The following is a 16,946-nucleotide window of genomic DNA, read 5'->3' on the forward strand; positions in this document are numbered from 1 at the left end:
TTCAGTGGGTCGATAAATGAGTACCAAGCATGCTTGGGTACTAAACACTGGGGGTTTCGCATTCGGCTGACCATTAGACCGGAACATCTGCTACTGCACCCCGGAACTCAAGGCCAAGAAAACTGAGATTGGCACGGTAGGCCTTGGCCCTCTATGGGCTGTCGCACAACTGAGTTTAGTTTAATTGATTTGATTTTTTTACTCGATTTAGTCAGTAAATCTTAATACATTTAATGTAAAATTTGGCTAAAAGTAAAAGTGAGAAATTGATGATCACAAACTTTGTAAAGTATTTTTAACTTCTCAGGATATTAAAAAAAAAGAACTGTGTTTTTTTTTTTATCTCCAGTTATTGTGCATTTAAAATAAATATTGTAAATAGCGGGAACCACAATCATTGAATAATATAACAGTTGTATCAACTGACGGTGGTGGTGTTTTAGGTGTTTTTCCCTTGTTTTATTAATATCTCAATTTTATTTCTTATAGACATTAACATGACAGCTTCCATGTCAATAAAAATAAATTAGTGAGAGAAAATCTAAACATGAGAGATTTCGTTTCAAATGAATTTTTTTCTTCTTATTCCTATATATAATTCCATGCATCTATTCACAGAGCGGTAATGAGCCATAGATATTGTGGGACGGGAGTAAAATGCCAAATTACCCGTTTCAAGTTCCATCTTATGGTCAGTTTAAAAAACCTCTGAGATTTTTAATTTATATTTTATATTAAATCAGTTTCTCTTATACTTCATTTTAACCGGTATATAACTATTGCTAATAAAAAAATATCTGGTTTCAAACTCCCGAGTTTTCCCCTTGTAATTTACTTAAAAACCTCAAACATTTCTGAGTAAAAATAATGCACCAGTAAATAAACAGTAAACAATGTAATTTTTTTTCCTATTTTTTGTTAAAAAAAGTACTTTGTATATTCAATAAATCAAAAATCAACATAATTCGATAAATTAAAGTTAAATGGGGGGGGGGGGGAGAGAAATGCTGTCTTTAGTTATTGCGTAATATAGTTATGGCAAAAAAAAAAAAAAACTGATCCTTTCGCAAAAATCAAATTCGTAAAAACAGAAAATCACATTTATGCAGTAGTTCTGCTTACGCTCGTCAATTCAATCTAATGCTGATGCGAAAGTAGTTAAAAAATTCCTCAGCCCCTCCCTCCAAAAAAGTTGCTTACAATATAGGTCTAGGTAGCAAAAAAAAATAAAAATGGTAAAATATTTTCTTCAGTCGGCCTGCTAGCTACTTGAAAAAAAAAAAAGAAGAAGAAAAAAAAATCTAAGTCCGATCGAAAAAAAATATCGATTTGCCTTTGTTCTACTTTTGTTTTATAATGCAGCTTTGATGGAAAAAAGAGAAAAGAAATTCGTCCGTAAGCTAAATATTTTCTCAGTAGGTCTTCTTGATAATTTAAAAAAAAGATGATATCAGAATCAAAAGCCGACTGAAAAAATATTAATAGGCTTATTTGTCGATAGGCCGATCGGTCTACTCCTCCCCGCTCGATACGCCCCGATTTAATAAACTTATTAGTTTTTGTATGTATAAAAAAGTATACTTTTTTACTTATGCCTGTGTACGCGTATGTAGATAAGTGAGGTGTCCTTCTTATGTATTTTTTACGCTCAATCGAATAAGACTGACTGAACACAAATCTATAGAAGTAAAAAGCATACTAAGTATAAGCTATAAGAAACATAACTTCATACTTATACAAAAGTATAAGTACGAAGTATTATGTAAAAAGTGCAAATTATATTTTTTAAAAAAAATAAACAAAAAAATAAAATAAATCCCAATCTGAGTAACTCTTAATCTGGTGACCGAATTTTTCGTATTACGACTCAATCTTAATGATTCGAGGGTCTAACCTTTATATGTTTAGATATAAATTAGTATAATATAAATTAACTTAGGTAGACGATATTTTAATTTATGAAATCAGACAGAAAAACATACTTTCTCTCAATAAACATAACTTTTTTCGACGGATTTAGATTTCTGTTCCTCAAAATATGGGGTCCGCATACTATAAAATGTGTTCCAGCTAGTTGAGGCAGGATAGTTTGGTCCAAAGTTTGGCTTCCTTAGTGTTAATTTCATATTTTGCGTATTTTCAAGCATTTCTAGAACTTTTAAAGTGAATCTGAGCATTCTTGCGCATGTTTATAAAACTCTTTTATTCGATGATAAATCAATATAAAAAATATTTTTTAACAATTATTTATTATTTAATTTAATAATAGTCGAAAATATTAAAACTGTAAAGTGCACAAATTTTTACATCTCTTTTTAGCTTCAAGCTATTTGACTTTTTTGATGTAAGATATTTACATTTTTGATTTTTCTCTTTATTTGAATCNTTGAATGAAAAAAAGAGAAAAGAAATTCGTCCGTAAGCTAAATATTTTTTCAGTAGGTCTTCTTGATAATTTAAAAAAAATATAATATCAGAATCAAATGCCGACGGAAAAAAAATCAATAGGCTTATTTGTCGATAGGCCGATCGGTCTACTCTTCCCCGCTCGATACACCCCTATTTAATAAACTTATCAGAGTTTGCATGTGTAAAAAAGTATACTTTTTTACTTATGCCTGTGTACGCGTATGTAGACAAGTGAGGTGTCTTTCTTTTGTATTTCTTACGCTCAATCGAATAGGACTGACTGAACACAAATCTATAGAAGTAAAAAGCATTCTAAAGGTATAAAAAGCGTAACTTCGTACTTATATCTATGTACAAAGTGCAAATTATATTTAAAAAAAAAAAAAAAAAAAATCCCAATCTGAGTAACTCTCGGATTTTTCGTATTACGACTCAATCTTAATGATTCGAGGGTCTAACCTTTATATGTTAGAGATATAAATTAGTATAATATAAATTAATTTAGGTAGACGATATTCTAATTTATGAAATCAGACAGAAAAACATACTTTCCTTCAATAAACATAACTTTTTTTCGACGGATTCAGATTTCTGTTCCTCAAAACATGGGGTCCGCAGTCTATAAAATGTGTTCCAGCTAGTTAAGGCAGGATAACGGCCGAAAGTTCGGCTTCTTTAATGTTAATTTCATATTTTGCGTATTTTCAAACATTTCTAGAACTTTTAAAGTGAATCTGAGCATTCTTGCGCATGTTTATAAAATTCTTTTATTCGATGATAAATCAATATAAAAAATATTTTTTAACAATTATTTATTATTTAATTTAATAATAGTCGAAAATATTAAAACTGTAAAGTGCACAAATTTTTACATCTCTTTTTAGCTTCAAGCTATTTGACTTTTTTGATGTAAGATATTTACATTTTTGATTTTTCTCTTTATTTGAATCGTGAGAAAGACTTTTTCTCTCGACCTATTTAATAGATCAATATAGATCAATTGTAATTACTCACATTTCTCTCATTCACTTAGACGAATCATATTACGGATTTAATTTGGAGGATTTTCCCTAATTTTTATCCTGGAGCACTTCGATTGGTATGTCACTTTTATGATTGCTCTCTCTCTTATAATTAAATAAATATTGTGTCCTCATTTATGGGTTGTCCCTCTAATAATTAAGATTGAGTCTTAGTATGTGATATCTGATCTTCATAACAAAAATCATTCAGGGTGTTCCTTTTTTTTTTCTTTTTTTTCCGACTGTACTTGCCCAACATTTCTCTCTTCTCTCTGCATGGACAAAAGTGTGATAGTTTTTTCTTACGCTTATTTTACATTCAATCGAATGATATATAAAAGATAAATAAAAAGTGCATAGGATTAATAGTTTGGAAGTTATAAGGGTTTTATGTATAAAGATAATTTTTTTTTAACTTAGACGTATTTTCACACAAAATCTTATTTGCTTTGAAAGCATTGGCTCGATTGATTTGAATTTGATCTCAATCGGTTAATAATAATAATAATAAAATGTTTAGAGAACAATACTTCTAAAGGCTTTTTTATAAATAGCAGTGTGAGATTCGCATGTCAGATTAGCATAAATTAAAGAATTACTTTTTATTAGAGCGGATTTCAAACCATTATGAGATAATACGATCGAAGAATATGCATTCCTATCAGTCAGCCTATTACCATGGGTAACTGAGCTCCAGACCAACATAAGCTGATGGATGGTACCAAGCAAGATTAGAAAATTTTTCCAGTGGTCACCTGTAGCATTATTAACAGTGGTTACGTTTTAAAACATATAACACAATGATGTGATATTATACGGCATATAGTGCATTAAAAAAAAGTAAAAGTGTTTAACGTTTAATAAAAAAAAGAAGAAAAAAAGAAGGAAAAAAATTGAGGTTAATAATGTACGAAATTTCTTTTGAAGCATTTCTCAAAATATGGTAAATATTACAAGGTTCACTTTTAAATTCTAAAATGAAAAAAGTTTTTAGAAACGAACGAGAAATAAAGTACTTTTTAGAATATTATGTAATATTTGTAATAATTCCATGTTTATTAAAAGTAATAATAAATGCACATGGGATGCAGTTTCGACGAAAAATGCGGTCATCGGCTTGCGACAGACAGATAATTTTTTGATCGGCACTTGTTATATTTAGTTGCATTGTGGTCGATGGAGACTGTTAGTTTTGCCTCCATACTGTATCACAGGAAAAAAAAATAAATGAAATAAAAAAACTTTTTTTAAGTATTCTAAGAGAAAAGAGATTGATCAATACAAATTCTTGCTTCACTAACACCCTAAGCACGTCACTCATGTACAACACTTTTTATAAATGAAGTTTGAAATATTAAAATTAGGGTCGTAAATTTTTTTTCCGTTAAAAAAAAAATATATTTTTTCTTTCCTTTCTTTTCTGCAGTTTGACTGCTCAAAGGTAGTTTTTATAGTGGTAATAATGAAATTTCCATCCTCTTCAATTTTATGAAAATACTTTGAAAAAGGGTAAAGAAAAGGGGTAATAAAGTATATTATAAATAATTAGAAAAGTTCATTCGAATATCATTTATGAAATATTTGCAGCAATGTTCTAAAAAAGAAACAGTTATTATAAATTTTTTGACTCATTGAAAAAATTAGCATTTTTTTCACTTTAAATCATTTTCCAGGGCAGTAATAAGGTTGATATTCAATAATTGAGCTCTAAGCTCTCGGTTCGACGGTAATTTTTACAGTGGTAGTAATGAAGATTTTAACTTTCCTATTCTTATGGAAATAATTTGAAAATTGTTGTTGTAGTTCGGGCTATTGGTGACGGTCTGGGAAACATCCCCGAGGATGATCCGAAGCATGCCATCACAATTTTGATCCTCTTCAAAGGGGATGGACGGTAGCCCGACGACCTGCACGTGAGGTCGAACACTTTACGACAGAATAGTTTAAAGAAGACCAATACCGCACACCCTCGGTCCCTACGCAGACTGATCCGAGAAATAATTTGAAGAAGGGGTAAGAATAATTATCTTTGAAAAAAATATGTTATAGATAATTTAGAAGTATTCTTTCGAATATTGCTTATGAAATATTTGCAGCCTTGTGCTAAGAAAGAAGCACTTGCTTAGTACATGGCTGTAAGCAAAAGAAATTTTTTTTTCTTAGATTCTTTGAAAAATTAGCATGAACACGCAATTTATATTAATTTTTTTTCCAATTTTTTATTTTAAACGTAGTAAATACTTCTCAATTTTGGAAAATTTAAGAACTTGACTTTTTTCTAACGAGTTTGAGAACTGGGATATATTTTCGATACAATGAGGGGGAGGAAGAAATGACAGCTTTGTATTAGTGATTATATGATTTAATTTTATTGTTTGTTCCTTGAATCTTCGTACAATTTAAAATAACAAAAAGTTCAACCGCGTGGCTTAAATTTTATATTTGTCATTTTCCCTCGCTTGCCTCGACTGCAATCGGTGGTATTTGAATCGCATGCAGTGAGAATGACCTTTGAAAACTTTACGTCACAGAAGTAATGTTCATTATTTTTTAATGAGTCTTCAGATGAGCAGATATAGACAGCCATAAGCTCCCCTACAAGTAAATAATTTTTTTAATGAAATTTAAACAGTTTGAATTGCTTTATGATTTAATTTGGCATTACAGTAAATTAAATTGCGTATGTAATTCTTTTTATTAAAAACGCAGACAGCGGATAAGGTTTAAAATTACTATATTTTATCTCTCTATACATGGATTCCCCTAAAGTAATTGGAAATCAGCGTTTGTTAAACCATCATTCACTTTATAAAATGAAAACTCCTCCTTGGAAAGAAACGTTTCGCATGGTTAGATATTTTATTTTTAAACTTTATTTTTGTTTTATGTTTGTTAACATTTTGTTAACATTTTGTTTTTGGTATGTTAACATTTTGTTTTTGTGCCTATTTTATTTTTTGCTCTGTAATGAGACACAGAATTTTACTATTGAAATTTGACTATTTTACTATTTAAATTTGTTATTTATATAAATTTTAAATTTTACTATTAAATACAGAAATGTTTCCAAAGATTAAAATCCAGTCGTGGAAGATTAGTGGACAAATTTCGTGGTATTGGAGTAGAATCAGATGAACTAGTTGATGCACTGATGACAGAAGATATAAGAAGTTTATCTATTCAGCCTGGACATTTAAAATTAAATGTATGAGAATGTTTTATTACCTTATGTATTGTAAATGTTATTAATTTTTATCTTTTTACTAATAATATAATATTCTAAATTTTAGCAATTAGAATGTGAAGAAGTTGATGAGTTTTTATCGATATTACAGGAAATACAAAAAGAGCTAATGGAAGAAGGTAACTTTAGATACTTATTGCGTTTCTAATTTAATATATTGAGATACATTATTATTAAAGTCAAAATTTAGCTAAAGCTAATTAAAATAATTTAATGTAAGTTTTTAAATTATTATTATAATCAAGATTCAATATTTTTAGGTTTCTAATTTTTAGATTATTTTAACTGCCAAATGAGATTTACCAAATACCTAGAAAACACTTTTTAAATTTTTTTTTGAACCACTAATGCAGGGTATTTACTAACTACTGCTTTCAGTATAAAATTACATTACCCTAATGAGTTAGTTCAGGAAACTATGATATTGGTGCCCAGGATTGTAGAAAATATTTCTTCAGTACACAGTTTTCTTTAGTTTTAATACACCTCCAAAATTATAGCTTTATTTCCTCTTCAGTAATGTTTATATATTGTTAAAATTTTTGATGACAATTTTTTTTAGCAGAGAAAAAGAGAATTCACATACATTTTTATTTAAAAGAATTATTGAATGATCTATATACATGTTAATATTACAAAAATCAAAATAAATTGAAATTCTAATGTATAAAACTAAATTTAAGACTGTACCCATAAATTTAAGAAATTCAAACAAATTGACATGTAAAGTTGTGTTAGATTTAAGATAACAGAAAATATTCCTTTTCATTTTTACCAGTAAGTTTGTATTGTATGAGGAATTAAAAAAAATTATAGCAAATTTTTTTTTACTTGACAAAAAATCCCTACATCCTTGTTTGTTCCTAAAGGTATTGAAAAACTGGGAAAATTTAAAATTTTATTTGTTTAGTAGTGAATTTCCCCCTTTCTGAAAATATAAGTTTGAGACACCTTTGTTCATGTTGTATTCTTGCAACATCAAATTTATTGAAGTTAGCAACACGTTTTTATGTTTCACCTGGTCATTTAATAAAAACAGACTATTTGAAATATCAGAGAGATTGAATGTCTGATTCACTGTGAAGACTATCAAGCACCGATTCTTAGAACTAGAAAGAATTTACCATAAATAGCTAAGTTACCTTTTTATGTGATAAATTCTAAGCTACTCTTTCTAGTGATACTCTCTATATTTGTTCATTATTTGTTTTTATTCTATGTTTCTATTCAACCTTATTTTGGAAAATGAAATATTAAAGAATAAGTTAACTGTAGGTAATGGAATGAATTATTTCCTTCTTTGTATTATGTAAGTTTAAGAAGTATATAATACATTAATAAAGTGCAAACATAGTTTTGAATACCAGTTTCCCCATTATAATGTTTTAATTCAATAGGAAACTAAACATTTATAAGGATAAGTAACAATGTAATGTAGGAGTGCACAACCTTTTTGAGTGAAGGGCCACTTGCACAGCAGGCTGGCTAACAAAGGGCCGCAGATCTATTTAGACATGTTAATGACAAATGTAATAATGTTTATTTAAACATTAGCGTTCCATTTTTTTTATCAATAAACTTAGTAATATCAATAACTTAGTAGTGTTCCATTATTAGAATTCATTCAAAAATAAAAAAACTTATACTTTTTTTTTTAAAAAAAAAAAACTTGCTATTTTTATCATATGAACAATAGATTTATCAAAATAAATAAACATTGAAGAAAAGAAATTTTTTTTTTTATCATATCATGCAATACGAAAATTCATTTTAGAATTAAATTCTAATAAATAAAAAAAAACTGCAATGCCCACAGAATGAAAGTAGGAAAAAGTTTAGTCATAATTAAGTAATATAAATTCAAATTAAATATTTTAATTGAAGAAAATTTATAGGTTTTAAACAAAAGCCTAAAATAAAAACAAAACTGTGATAGTTCAAAATAAAATTCAATGCTTATTTTGTAATGTACTTTATTATTTTATTTTATTAATTATTAGATTTTTTATATCGTAAACATTTTCCTTTTTTTTATCGAAAAAGATCACTTAAGCAACAAAAAATTGAAATCTAAACTACAAACAGTGAGCAGTTTAAAAATTCACGTTTTCCGCCATTTTATGAATTTCTCAAGTTGCAATAACATTGCATTTAAATTAGGGAGGGATGTAACGAGTATTTGGCCCTTCTGTGAAAATTTCAGTTGGTTGAATGATCAGTCAAATATTCGGCAGAATATTTTTTAGAAATGTATTTTTCCAAGTTTTTTTAATTTTTGAATTTTTATAGATATTACTTCCTTTTTTTTAAAATTATAATCAGACAAGTCAATTTTGTCATTTTTTCAATACTTTGAGAATTGAGCTTATTATCACTCTTTCCCTGTACTGTAATATAAATAACCAGTAACATAGAAAAGTTTGATAATCAGTATTAAAGTTTTGTTTCAGGAACTAAGAAAAATTTGCTTTTTCTGTTTTTCTTTTTTTAAGGCATTTTTATTATGACTCAGCATTTTTTTTTTTTTAAGTAAAGTTACTAATAAAATTTTTTTTATAGCAATTTTTTTCTGCTAAAATTATGGCAATGAGAAAAATTTGAATTGAGATTTTCAGCATAGGATTTTCATTTAAAAAATTAAGAACGCTTTTTTTCTATCTTTTTATTTTCTTTAAATTAAAAATAACCTTTTTTTAGACGTTTTCATTATAACGTGGTAATTTTTAATAGCATTTCTTTCCTAATTCTTTTTTCTTGGCTTTTTCTGGTAATTGAAAAACTGAGATGTTCAGCTTTAAAATTCTTTTTCAAAAATTATGATTCATTTTTATGTTCTCTGTTTCGCTTTTCGACATTTTCAAAAACGTTCTTGATTGGCCTTATTTTTTAGAGTTAATTTATGAATACGTTTTTCCAGGAAATATTATTCTGAGCATTGAAATTTTAGTTTCAGTGTTGCTATGCTGCTAAAAGATTTTGCTATTTGGCCCCAAGTGTACGACGTTCAGTCGATTTCTTCTTCTTTTTTTTTTACCGAATATTTGATTTTTGATCAAATCACAATTCATACCACATTCGACCCAAATCATATTCGTTGCGGAAATAAAAACGGAGGAAAAATAACTAGGATTTAAAGTAAAACTGTACCGAAATACTGTATCAAAAATGGATTATTTAATTTCGCGATTAACAATCATGTGTCGTAATAACATAGTTAAATAACGGGATCGTCAAAATAATGTGGAAAAGCATAGAAATAAAAAATATATTTATGCTGCACGCAGCACGAATAAAGCGTTTCAAATGCATGATTTAAAATTTGCATGTCGTAATAGAACAATTGGAATTTTTTATAATACGTGGGAACGCATAGCAATAACTGCCGAAAAAAATTTTTGAAAAAAAAGAAAGAATTGCAAAAAAAAAAAGATAAAAAATCACTTAGATTTAAGATGAAATCGTCACAAATAAAGTGCACAAAAAGTGATTATTTAAATTTGCGATCTGAAACTCGCGTCGTAATAAAAATTCGGGATTTTCGAAATCACGTAGAAAAGGGGAAATAACTGTTTAAAAGAATAATTTATATTTACGATAAAATCGGCTTAAAGAAAGTGCGTTAAACGTACATTTACTAAAGAATCTGATAAAATTGATTGTGTCAAAACGTGATGACTTAAAAATTGCGATTAAAAATTGCCATTTTTAAAATTTTTTTTTTGTGTTTAGAAGCTCTCGCGGGCCGCGCTTTAGTAGTCGAAGGGCCGCAGGTTGTGCACCCCTAATGTAATGGTATTTTTTATGCGATCTACTATACAAAATCATTACTGTTGTATAAAAGTGATTCTTTTTTAAATTCATTTCAATATTTTAAAAGTTTTATTTTTATACTGGTTCATTGAAATATTTGGAGACATAATTTTTGTCATTGGGGGAAAAAAAAATTGATCGAACCGGATATTGAAAACTAAACTGCTGAGAACCTGCTAAGTATGGGCTGAACATTTTATTATCTTTAGTGTTTATCTATTGTAAATTCAGCTAATTTGAAATTTTTCTTCAGAAAAAAAGTGGATTGAAGAATACAGCTCACTGTCAGAAACTAATAGCTTAGAATCAGCTCTTGATTGGTTACAGAAAGAGGAAGTTATTTGTCCTCTTTGCCAAAGGTATACTTTTTTTGCTTTAATGTATTTGCTCTTAATTGTAATTTTATTGTTCTAGAAAACATAAAACAATGAAAATTAATGTATTTTGGGTGCTTTTATTTCTTTAAATAATATATTGCTTTCCATAAAATTTGTGGAAAATATTTTTAACACCAGAAAATGTTTAGTATAATATTTTGTTACAAAAGATTAAATGATAAACAATTTTAATAATATTTTTTATTTATTTATAATTGATCTGAAATAATTGTTATGAATGAAAAAATTCATCAATATTTATAATTTAAATAATATTTTATTAATATTTGTTACATTCTTTTTCCTTTTTTAAACTTTTCTTTCATGTAATTATAATTTTCCTTTTGTTTTAGCAGTAGATATCAATCAATGTAATTAGTAAATATGATTTTGTTTTACAACTTGATATTGCTAACCGTTTTTTTAAAAATTTATTTAAGGTAATAAACTATTTAATTTCTTTTTATATATTTGTATTTTAAATATTTCATCTGCTTAATTTAAATTGCATATTCTCGATGTTTAACTACAAGGTGTTGTTTATATTTATTAGAAATCCATTGCACCAGAATGTATCAGTTATTTTTTGTGCATGTGGAATGAGAATTGACACTAAAGTGAGTACTTTCATTAAAAACATTATATTTTAAAGATTTTATAGCATTGAATTTAAATGTCTTAATTCAAAAATCCCATTCTTAAATTATCTATTTATTAAAATATTGGCCTTGTTTTAAGCGATATATATATATTTTTAAAAAACCTGTTTAAAAGAATAAAAATACACAATAATTTTTTAAAAACATTTCTATAATTTTCTAATATTTTAGTGAATGCATTGTGAACATCAGGATGATTTAGTGAAAGTTATGAGCCATTAATGTGAAATTAAAAAATTGAAACTGTTTTTCTCTTTATTAGATTACTATGGCTTATAATACTTAGTGAAGACAAATGATTGAGTACAACAAACTATGTTCAATAAAGATAACTTCTTAAAAAATTTTAATTCACTTTTATCAAGTTTTGTAAGAGCTAAGATTTTATCAATTCCTTTTGTTCTAATAGAGAAATTTTTTATGAATCTATGATTTAAATGATTCACGGCTTATGTACTTTTTAATTGAGAGAAAAATATGATGAAGATAAATAAAAAATAGGGTCTTTTTCTTTCAAGATATATGTTATGCATTATGTTTAATACTAAGCAGCAATTATTATTAATAATAATGAATTTATATTGTTAAAGTGATTGATTTGTAAAAATTCCTCACATTCTCCATTTAATTGACCAGTAATAATTACCAATGAAATTTGGTAAACATAATGAACAATAAAATTTAGCTGTATTTTATTATGTTTAACTAATTTAATCCAACTTTATAAGTTAGATATGAATTTACTAGGAGGCAGGAATATATGTGGAAATTTTAATTTAGATTAAATACAATAATTTAGCAGTTCATAGATGAGTTACTTTTTAAAAATTAAATTTGTTTTTGAGGTTAAGGGACATTTCCCAGTGTATGCTTTCCTGACACCTTTTCAGACTGTAGTACATTTTCAGGTTAAAGGCCACTGCTGGTATTCCCTACGTTTATGTTTTTCAGGCAAAAATTTTCCTTGCATTCGCTCAGACTAAAGTACTTTCTTGAAATATTGCTTAGATCTGAATTAGGTGTAAGCATGATAATTCGATAATTAATAACAATAAGCAGAATTTAATAAAAATAACTAAATTAGTCAGTTAATGTGAATGGTTTGTGTGTGAGTTATTTTTAAATTCCAATCTTATATGATAAGTATTAATGTTTTAATTTTGTAACATTGAAAAATAAATTTGGCTTTTATTATTTGATTTATTAGAAATATTTGGTGAGTTAAAAAATAATTTCATTAATATAAAAATATTATTTTTTTGCCTTAGATTATATTGTTGTCTAAATTAAATAAACATTTATTTCTCTTTCAGCAAGATGGTCTTACTTTGTCACACTTAAAAGAGAATTTGCATATGGGACTTACTGAGCATGAGGAAATATGCCATGAAACTCCTAGTTTTTCTCAAATTCATTTCGGGGATGCTAATAATATTGTATTGACATGTGGAGTAAGTAAAAACTTTTCTTTTTAAATGAGTATCATTTAAGTACTAAATATTTGTATTGCCTTTAAAGAATATAAAATAATGTAAGTTAACATAATAACAATAATTAAATAAAGATATTTTCAACTAAGTAGTAGTAGTAGTTAATTTACGTCGCACTAGAGCTGTACAATGGGCTATTGGCGACGGTCTGGGAAACATCCCGGAGGATGATCCGAAGACATGCCATCACAATTTTGATCCTCTGCGGAGGGGATGGCACCCCCGCTTCGGTAGCCCGACGACCTGCGCGCGAAGTCGAGCACTTTACGGTAGCACAGTTTAACGAGGACCAATACCGCACACCCTCGGTCCCTACGCAGACTGATCCAAGTGGTCACCCACCCGCACACTGACCGCAGCCAGTGATGCTTGACTTCGGTGATCTGCTGGGAACCGTGTCTTAACGATCAGTCAACTGCGGGACACTCCACTAATGATTCTAATAGAACTAAATGAAAACTTAATATAAGCATGAAAAAATCCTCCCCGCTAAAGGACGTATTCAAGTGTTGTGATCGCGAATACTCGCAATAGTATCTAAATACTCGCACTTGCGTTTGACCAACACCTATCACCTACTAACGCAACTCAATTTTATGCTGTGTGATTGGCCCTGTCTACGCGCATGCAAATGTTTAATTGCCATACTCTCTGGATGTCATACGCAAATGTGATCTTGCATCAATACGAAATTAATAAATAAAAAATTAATAAATTGCAGTAAATAATTATACATTTTTTGATTGGTTAATAATTAACTGTTATTTAACTGCTTCATTAAGAATAATAGTTTTGTTGCTTTTTTTTTCACTTCAAATCTATTTTTCCCTTGCCAATGTACTATTCTAACTGAACAAATGTTGAAAAAATCTTTTTGCAACATAGGTAGTTGATGTTTTTTATTTTATTGTATTTGGCATTTTCAAAAACTTGCATCTTAAATATTATGATTGCATTTTGGATTTGTACACATTTCAAAAACTATTTCTTTTATAAAATAAGCTATGTTAACTTTGGAATTAAATTTTTTTTTCTCCAGTAAATGAAGCTAGCTTCCCGAAAATTTTTAATGTCATAACTGGGAAGTTTGACCACAAAATTCTTTATAACAGGCATAATTATTATTTATCTCTTTGTACCTTTTAAGTTAGAAATTAAAATTAAAGACAACAGTAATAGATGGCCTGAGAAAGAAGCAGTGTGCTGTTTGTGCAGTATTTATTTAAAATCTTATCTATTTTTAAGGATAATAATTTTATAAACTCAGATTTTGCTTAAAAATGGGGCTTGTAAATAAATTCTCATGATTTTATTTTAGGGTTTTACTTTTTACTTGACCTTATCAGAAGTTACATTGCTCTTAGATGTTTTGATAGAACATTGTGTTTATATAGTCAAAATATATTTAGTGTTGAAAGAAATAGAGGGAATTTATGTACTGATGAACTAATATTTTTTTTAAAAAAAGAGCCAGTTTCTACACTGGATGGCTTTTCTTTTCCCACTAGAACTGTGGATGAATTCAAAAGGAGGCAAACACAATCAATTGGCTTATAGTTAGCAGCTTATTGATGTAGATCCAGAAATTATTAAAAAAAGTTTTCAAAATTGTATAACAAAGCTTTGAACAACTGTGAAGGAATTAGCTTAGTGTGTTACAATGAAGTAATGAAAATTGCTGTACATAGCTATTTTTAAAGACCCTGCCATAAAATTTTGTAACGGTAGCAGAAATTCTTTTTGTCACAATGCTAAGAAAAATGTACTAAATTGCAACTAATGGATTATCACTCTTTAAACATAAATAATTTTATTCTAGTGAAAGGTATATATTTTGGAGAGAATTAGTTTAAATCAGTGTAACCCTTGTTGCTTTGTTAGATTATCATTTAAGCATCAATTCTTTCTTAGTAGTTATTTAAATATTAAAATAAATAAAATAAACTGAAAATATTTGACTTTATGGAAGATTCTGTAAAATAGAAGGATTTTAGTATTCAGTTAAGTCAAATATTTGGCTCGAAAGAAAATGAATATTATATGTGTTCCTAAAAGTGTATTTGAAATTTGTTAATTTTAAAAACCATTTATAGAATTTTTTCTACATTTGAAACTATTTACTATTAAAGTTTATTAAAATGAAATGTTAATAATGTTTCAATCTCTGTATTTTCTAATACAGTGATTTTTATTTTTCAGGCTTGTAACTTCATGTTTATAATAATTTGATCAATATCATCGATTATGTATTATATTTGTATAAATATTTTGTAAATAATTTTATCAATTTATTACCTTTTTTTTATATTTTATAGAGTATAATTTTATGTGTAGTTTTTTTAAAACTTTTCTAATGTTTGATCATCAAACTTTCCAATATGTGTTTTTCATAAATCACAAATTAATTGTATTTAAAACTCAGATTTCCTTAAAATTTTTGAAAATTGATAGTTAATCTATGTTACTAACTTGCTATTTTTTTTATTATTTCAAAAGTAACAGTGTTAAATAAGTAACAGCATTATAAATATAACAGTGTTATTAAAAAGACTGTCAGTATGCAAATTATTTGTATAAAAGTCTATTTCATGTATATTTTTTGAATGTTTGGGAAAAATGTATAGCATTTTTGTGACTATCAGAAAAAGTCAATAAAAATTGTAACTTTAATTCTGATTTGTATTTAATTTTGCTAGAACAAATATATTTAGTTTAAATTTATGAATGTATGTGAGCATTGATTAGGTGTGCTTTTCTTTTTATGCATTGGCATTGTACAAATACATTATAATATTTGTGCAATGCATAAAATGATGAAAGAAAAAGTAGCGTTATTTTTAAAATTTTTTAATGTATTTACATTTTTGTTTTTATAAATAAAAGTTTGTCTTTAGTATATGTCTAATACTGTCAGAGGTGAATCCATTATTTATTTTTGAAGCCCATTTTTGTAAAAGAAAAGTTCTATTTTTCACAATATTTTTGTGGAAGCATTTAATAATTTATGTATATAAAAATAATTTTTTAAAATTATGAACAGAAAATAGTAAAGCAATCACAAGATGCTAGGTATCTTTTCTTTTTTAAAAAAAAGAGGGTCAAAGGAAAACTTCCCTAATAAGTTTTGTTATTCAGCTCCTATTTACTTCTGAATTTGTTCTGAAGCTGCGATAATTGGTGATGGAAGGATTTTGTAAAGGGCTCATTAGCAAAATAAATGAAAGGGCTGTTTTTACAATTTGAATTTTGTGAGCGGATCAATTTATAAATTTGAATTTTGTGAAGGTGTAGCTTTTACTCTGTTAATTTTTATGAAGTGATTTAAAAGACATGCTAGAACTTTGGAATTCCCTTTATCATTTAGAATTCTTAATATGAATATATTGCTTGAAAGATATCTAGCCACCCCAACCTCAAAAGTCCATGACTTTGTCCCTAAATGATTAAGCTTAGTGTTTTAAGTAAAAGTGATTACATAATGTTCAGTTTAGTTCGTAAATTTGCATTAAAGACTGAAAAGATGTATTTCTCATTTTTATAAACTTGCTTTTCGAGCTGTTTCCATTTGTGTATGCACACATTTCATGCTATGTCCAAATCTAAATATTCACCAATGATTTATTATGAAAAATTGTGTAATTTTTTTAATTATTATTAAGGGAAAAAAATCATCTTTTATGCGTCGTAAAAGTGTTTGTAACTTTTCTGAATATTTTAAAAGCATTAATTTGTTTTTAAGAATATCTGTTTCTTTTTTATTTTAATTCTATCAAGTCAAAATCAGTGCATAGATGGGAATCTTCTAACATTTTTGTAACACCTCTTTGATATTAACTTGTTAGTGCTGGGAAAAAGGTTTGTCTGACCCTAAACCATGATAATTTTTAACACTTACACTGAATTGTGAGAAATGTTAGAGAAAAAGTTCGTTCATT

The 16,946-nt window shown here is 27.4% G+C and overlaps 1 protein-coding gene across 2 annotated transcripts; it reads left to right on the top strand.

Annotated features, from left to right (window-relative positions):
* Positions 1–6,018: 6,018 nt before the first annotated feature.
* Positions 6,019–15,681, top strand: LOC107442195 (RPA-interacting protein alpha). 2 transcript variants are annotated; one of them, XM_016055695.3, is made up of 7 exons: positions 6,019–6,280; positions 6,490–6,636; positions 6,722–6,794; positions 10,739–10,844; positions 11,416–11,479; positions 12,835–12,972; positions 15,211–15,681. In XM_016055695.3, the coding sequence occupies exons 1-7, from the start codon at positions 6,185–6,187 to the stop codon at positions 15,238–15,240; spliced, it is 654 nt and encodes a 217-aa protein (XP_015911181.1). In that variant the 5' UTR covers positions 6,019–6,184; the 3' UTR covers positions 15,241–15,681. The 2 variants fall into 2 exon arrangements, with proteins under 2 accessions (XP_015911181.1, XP_015911180.1); XM_016055694.3 differs by lacking the exon at positions 15,211–15,681 and adding an exon at positions 14,330–14,594 and having other exon boundaries at positions 6,035–6,280.
* Positions 15,682–16,946: the final 1,265 nt, after the last annotated feature.

The sequence above is a fragment of the Parasteatoda tepidariorum genome, chromosome 3, assembly GCF_043381705.1.
Source record: "Parasteatoda tepidariorum isolate YZ-2023 chromosome 3, CAS_Ptep_4.0, whole genome shotgun sequence".
Classification (NCBI taxonomy): Eukaryota; Metazoa; Arthropoda; class Arachnida; order Araneae; family Theridiidae; genus Parasteatoda; species Parasteatoda tepidariorum.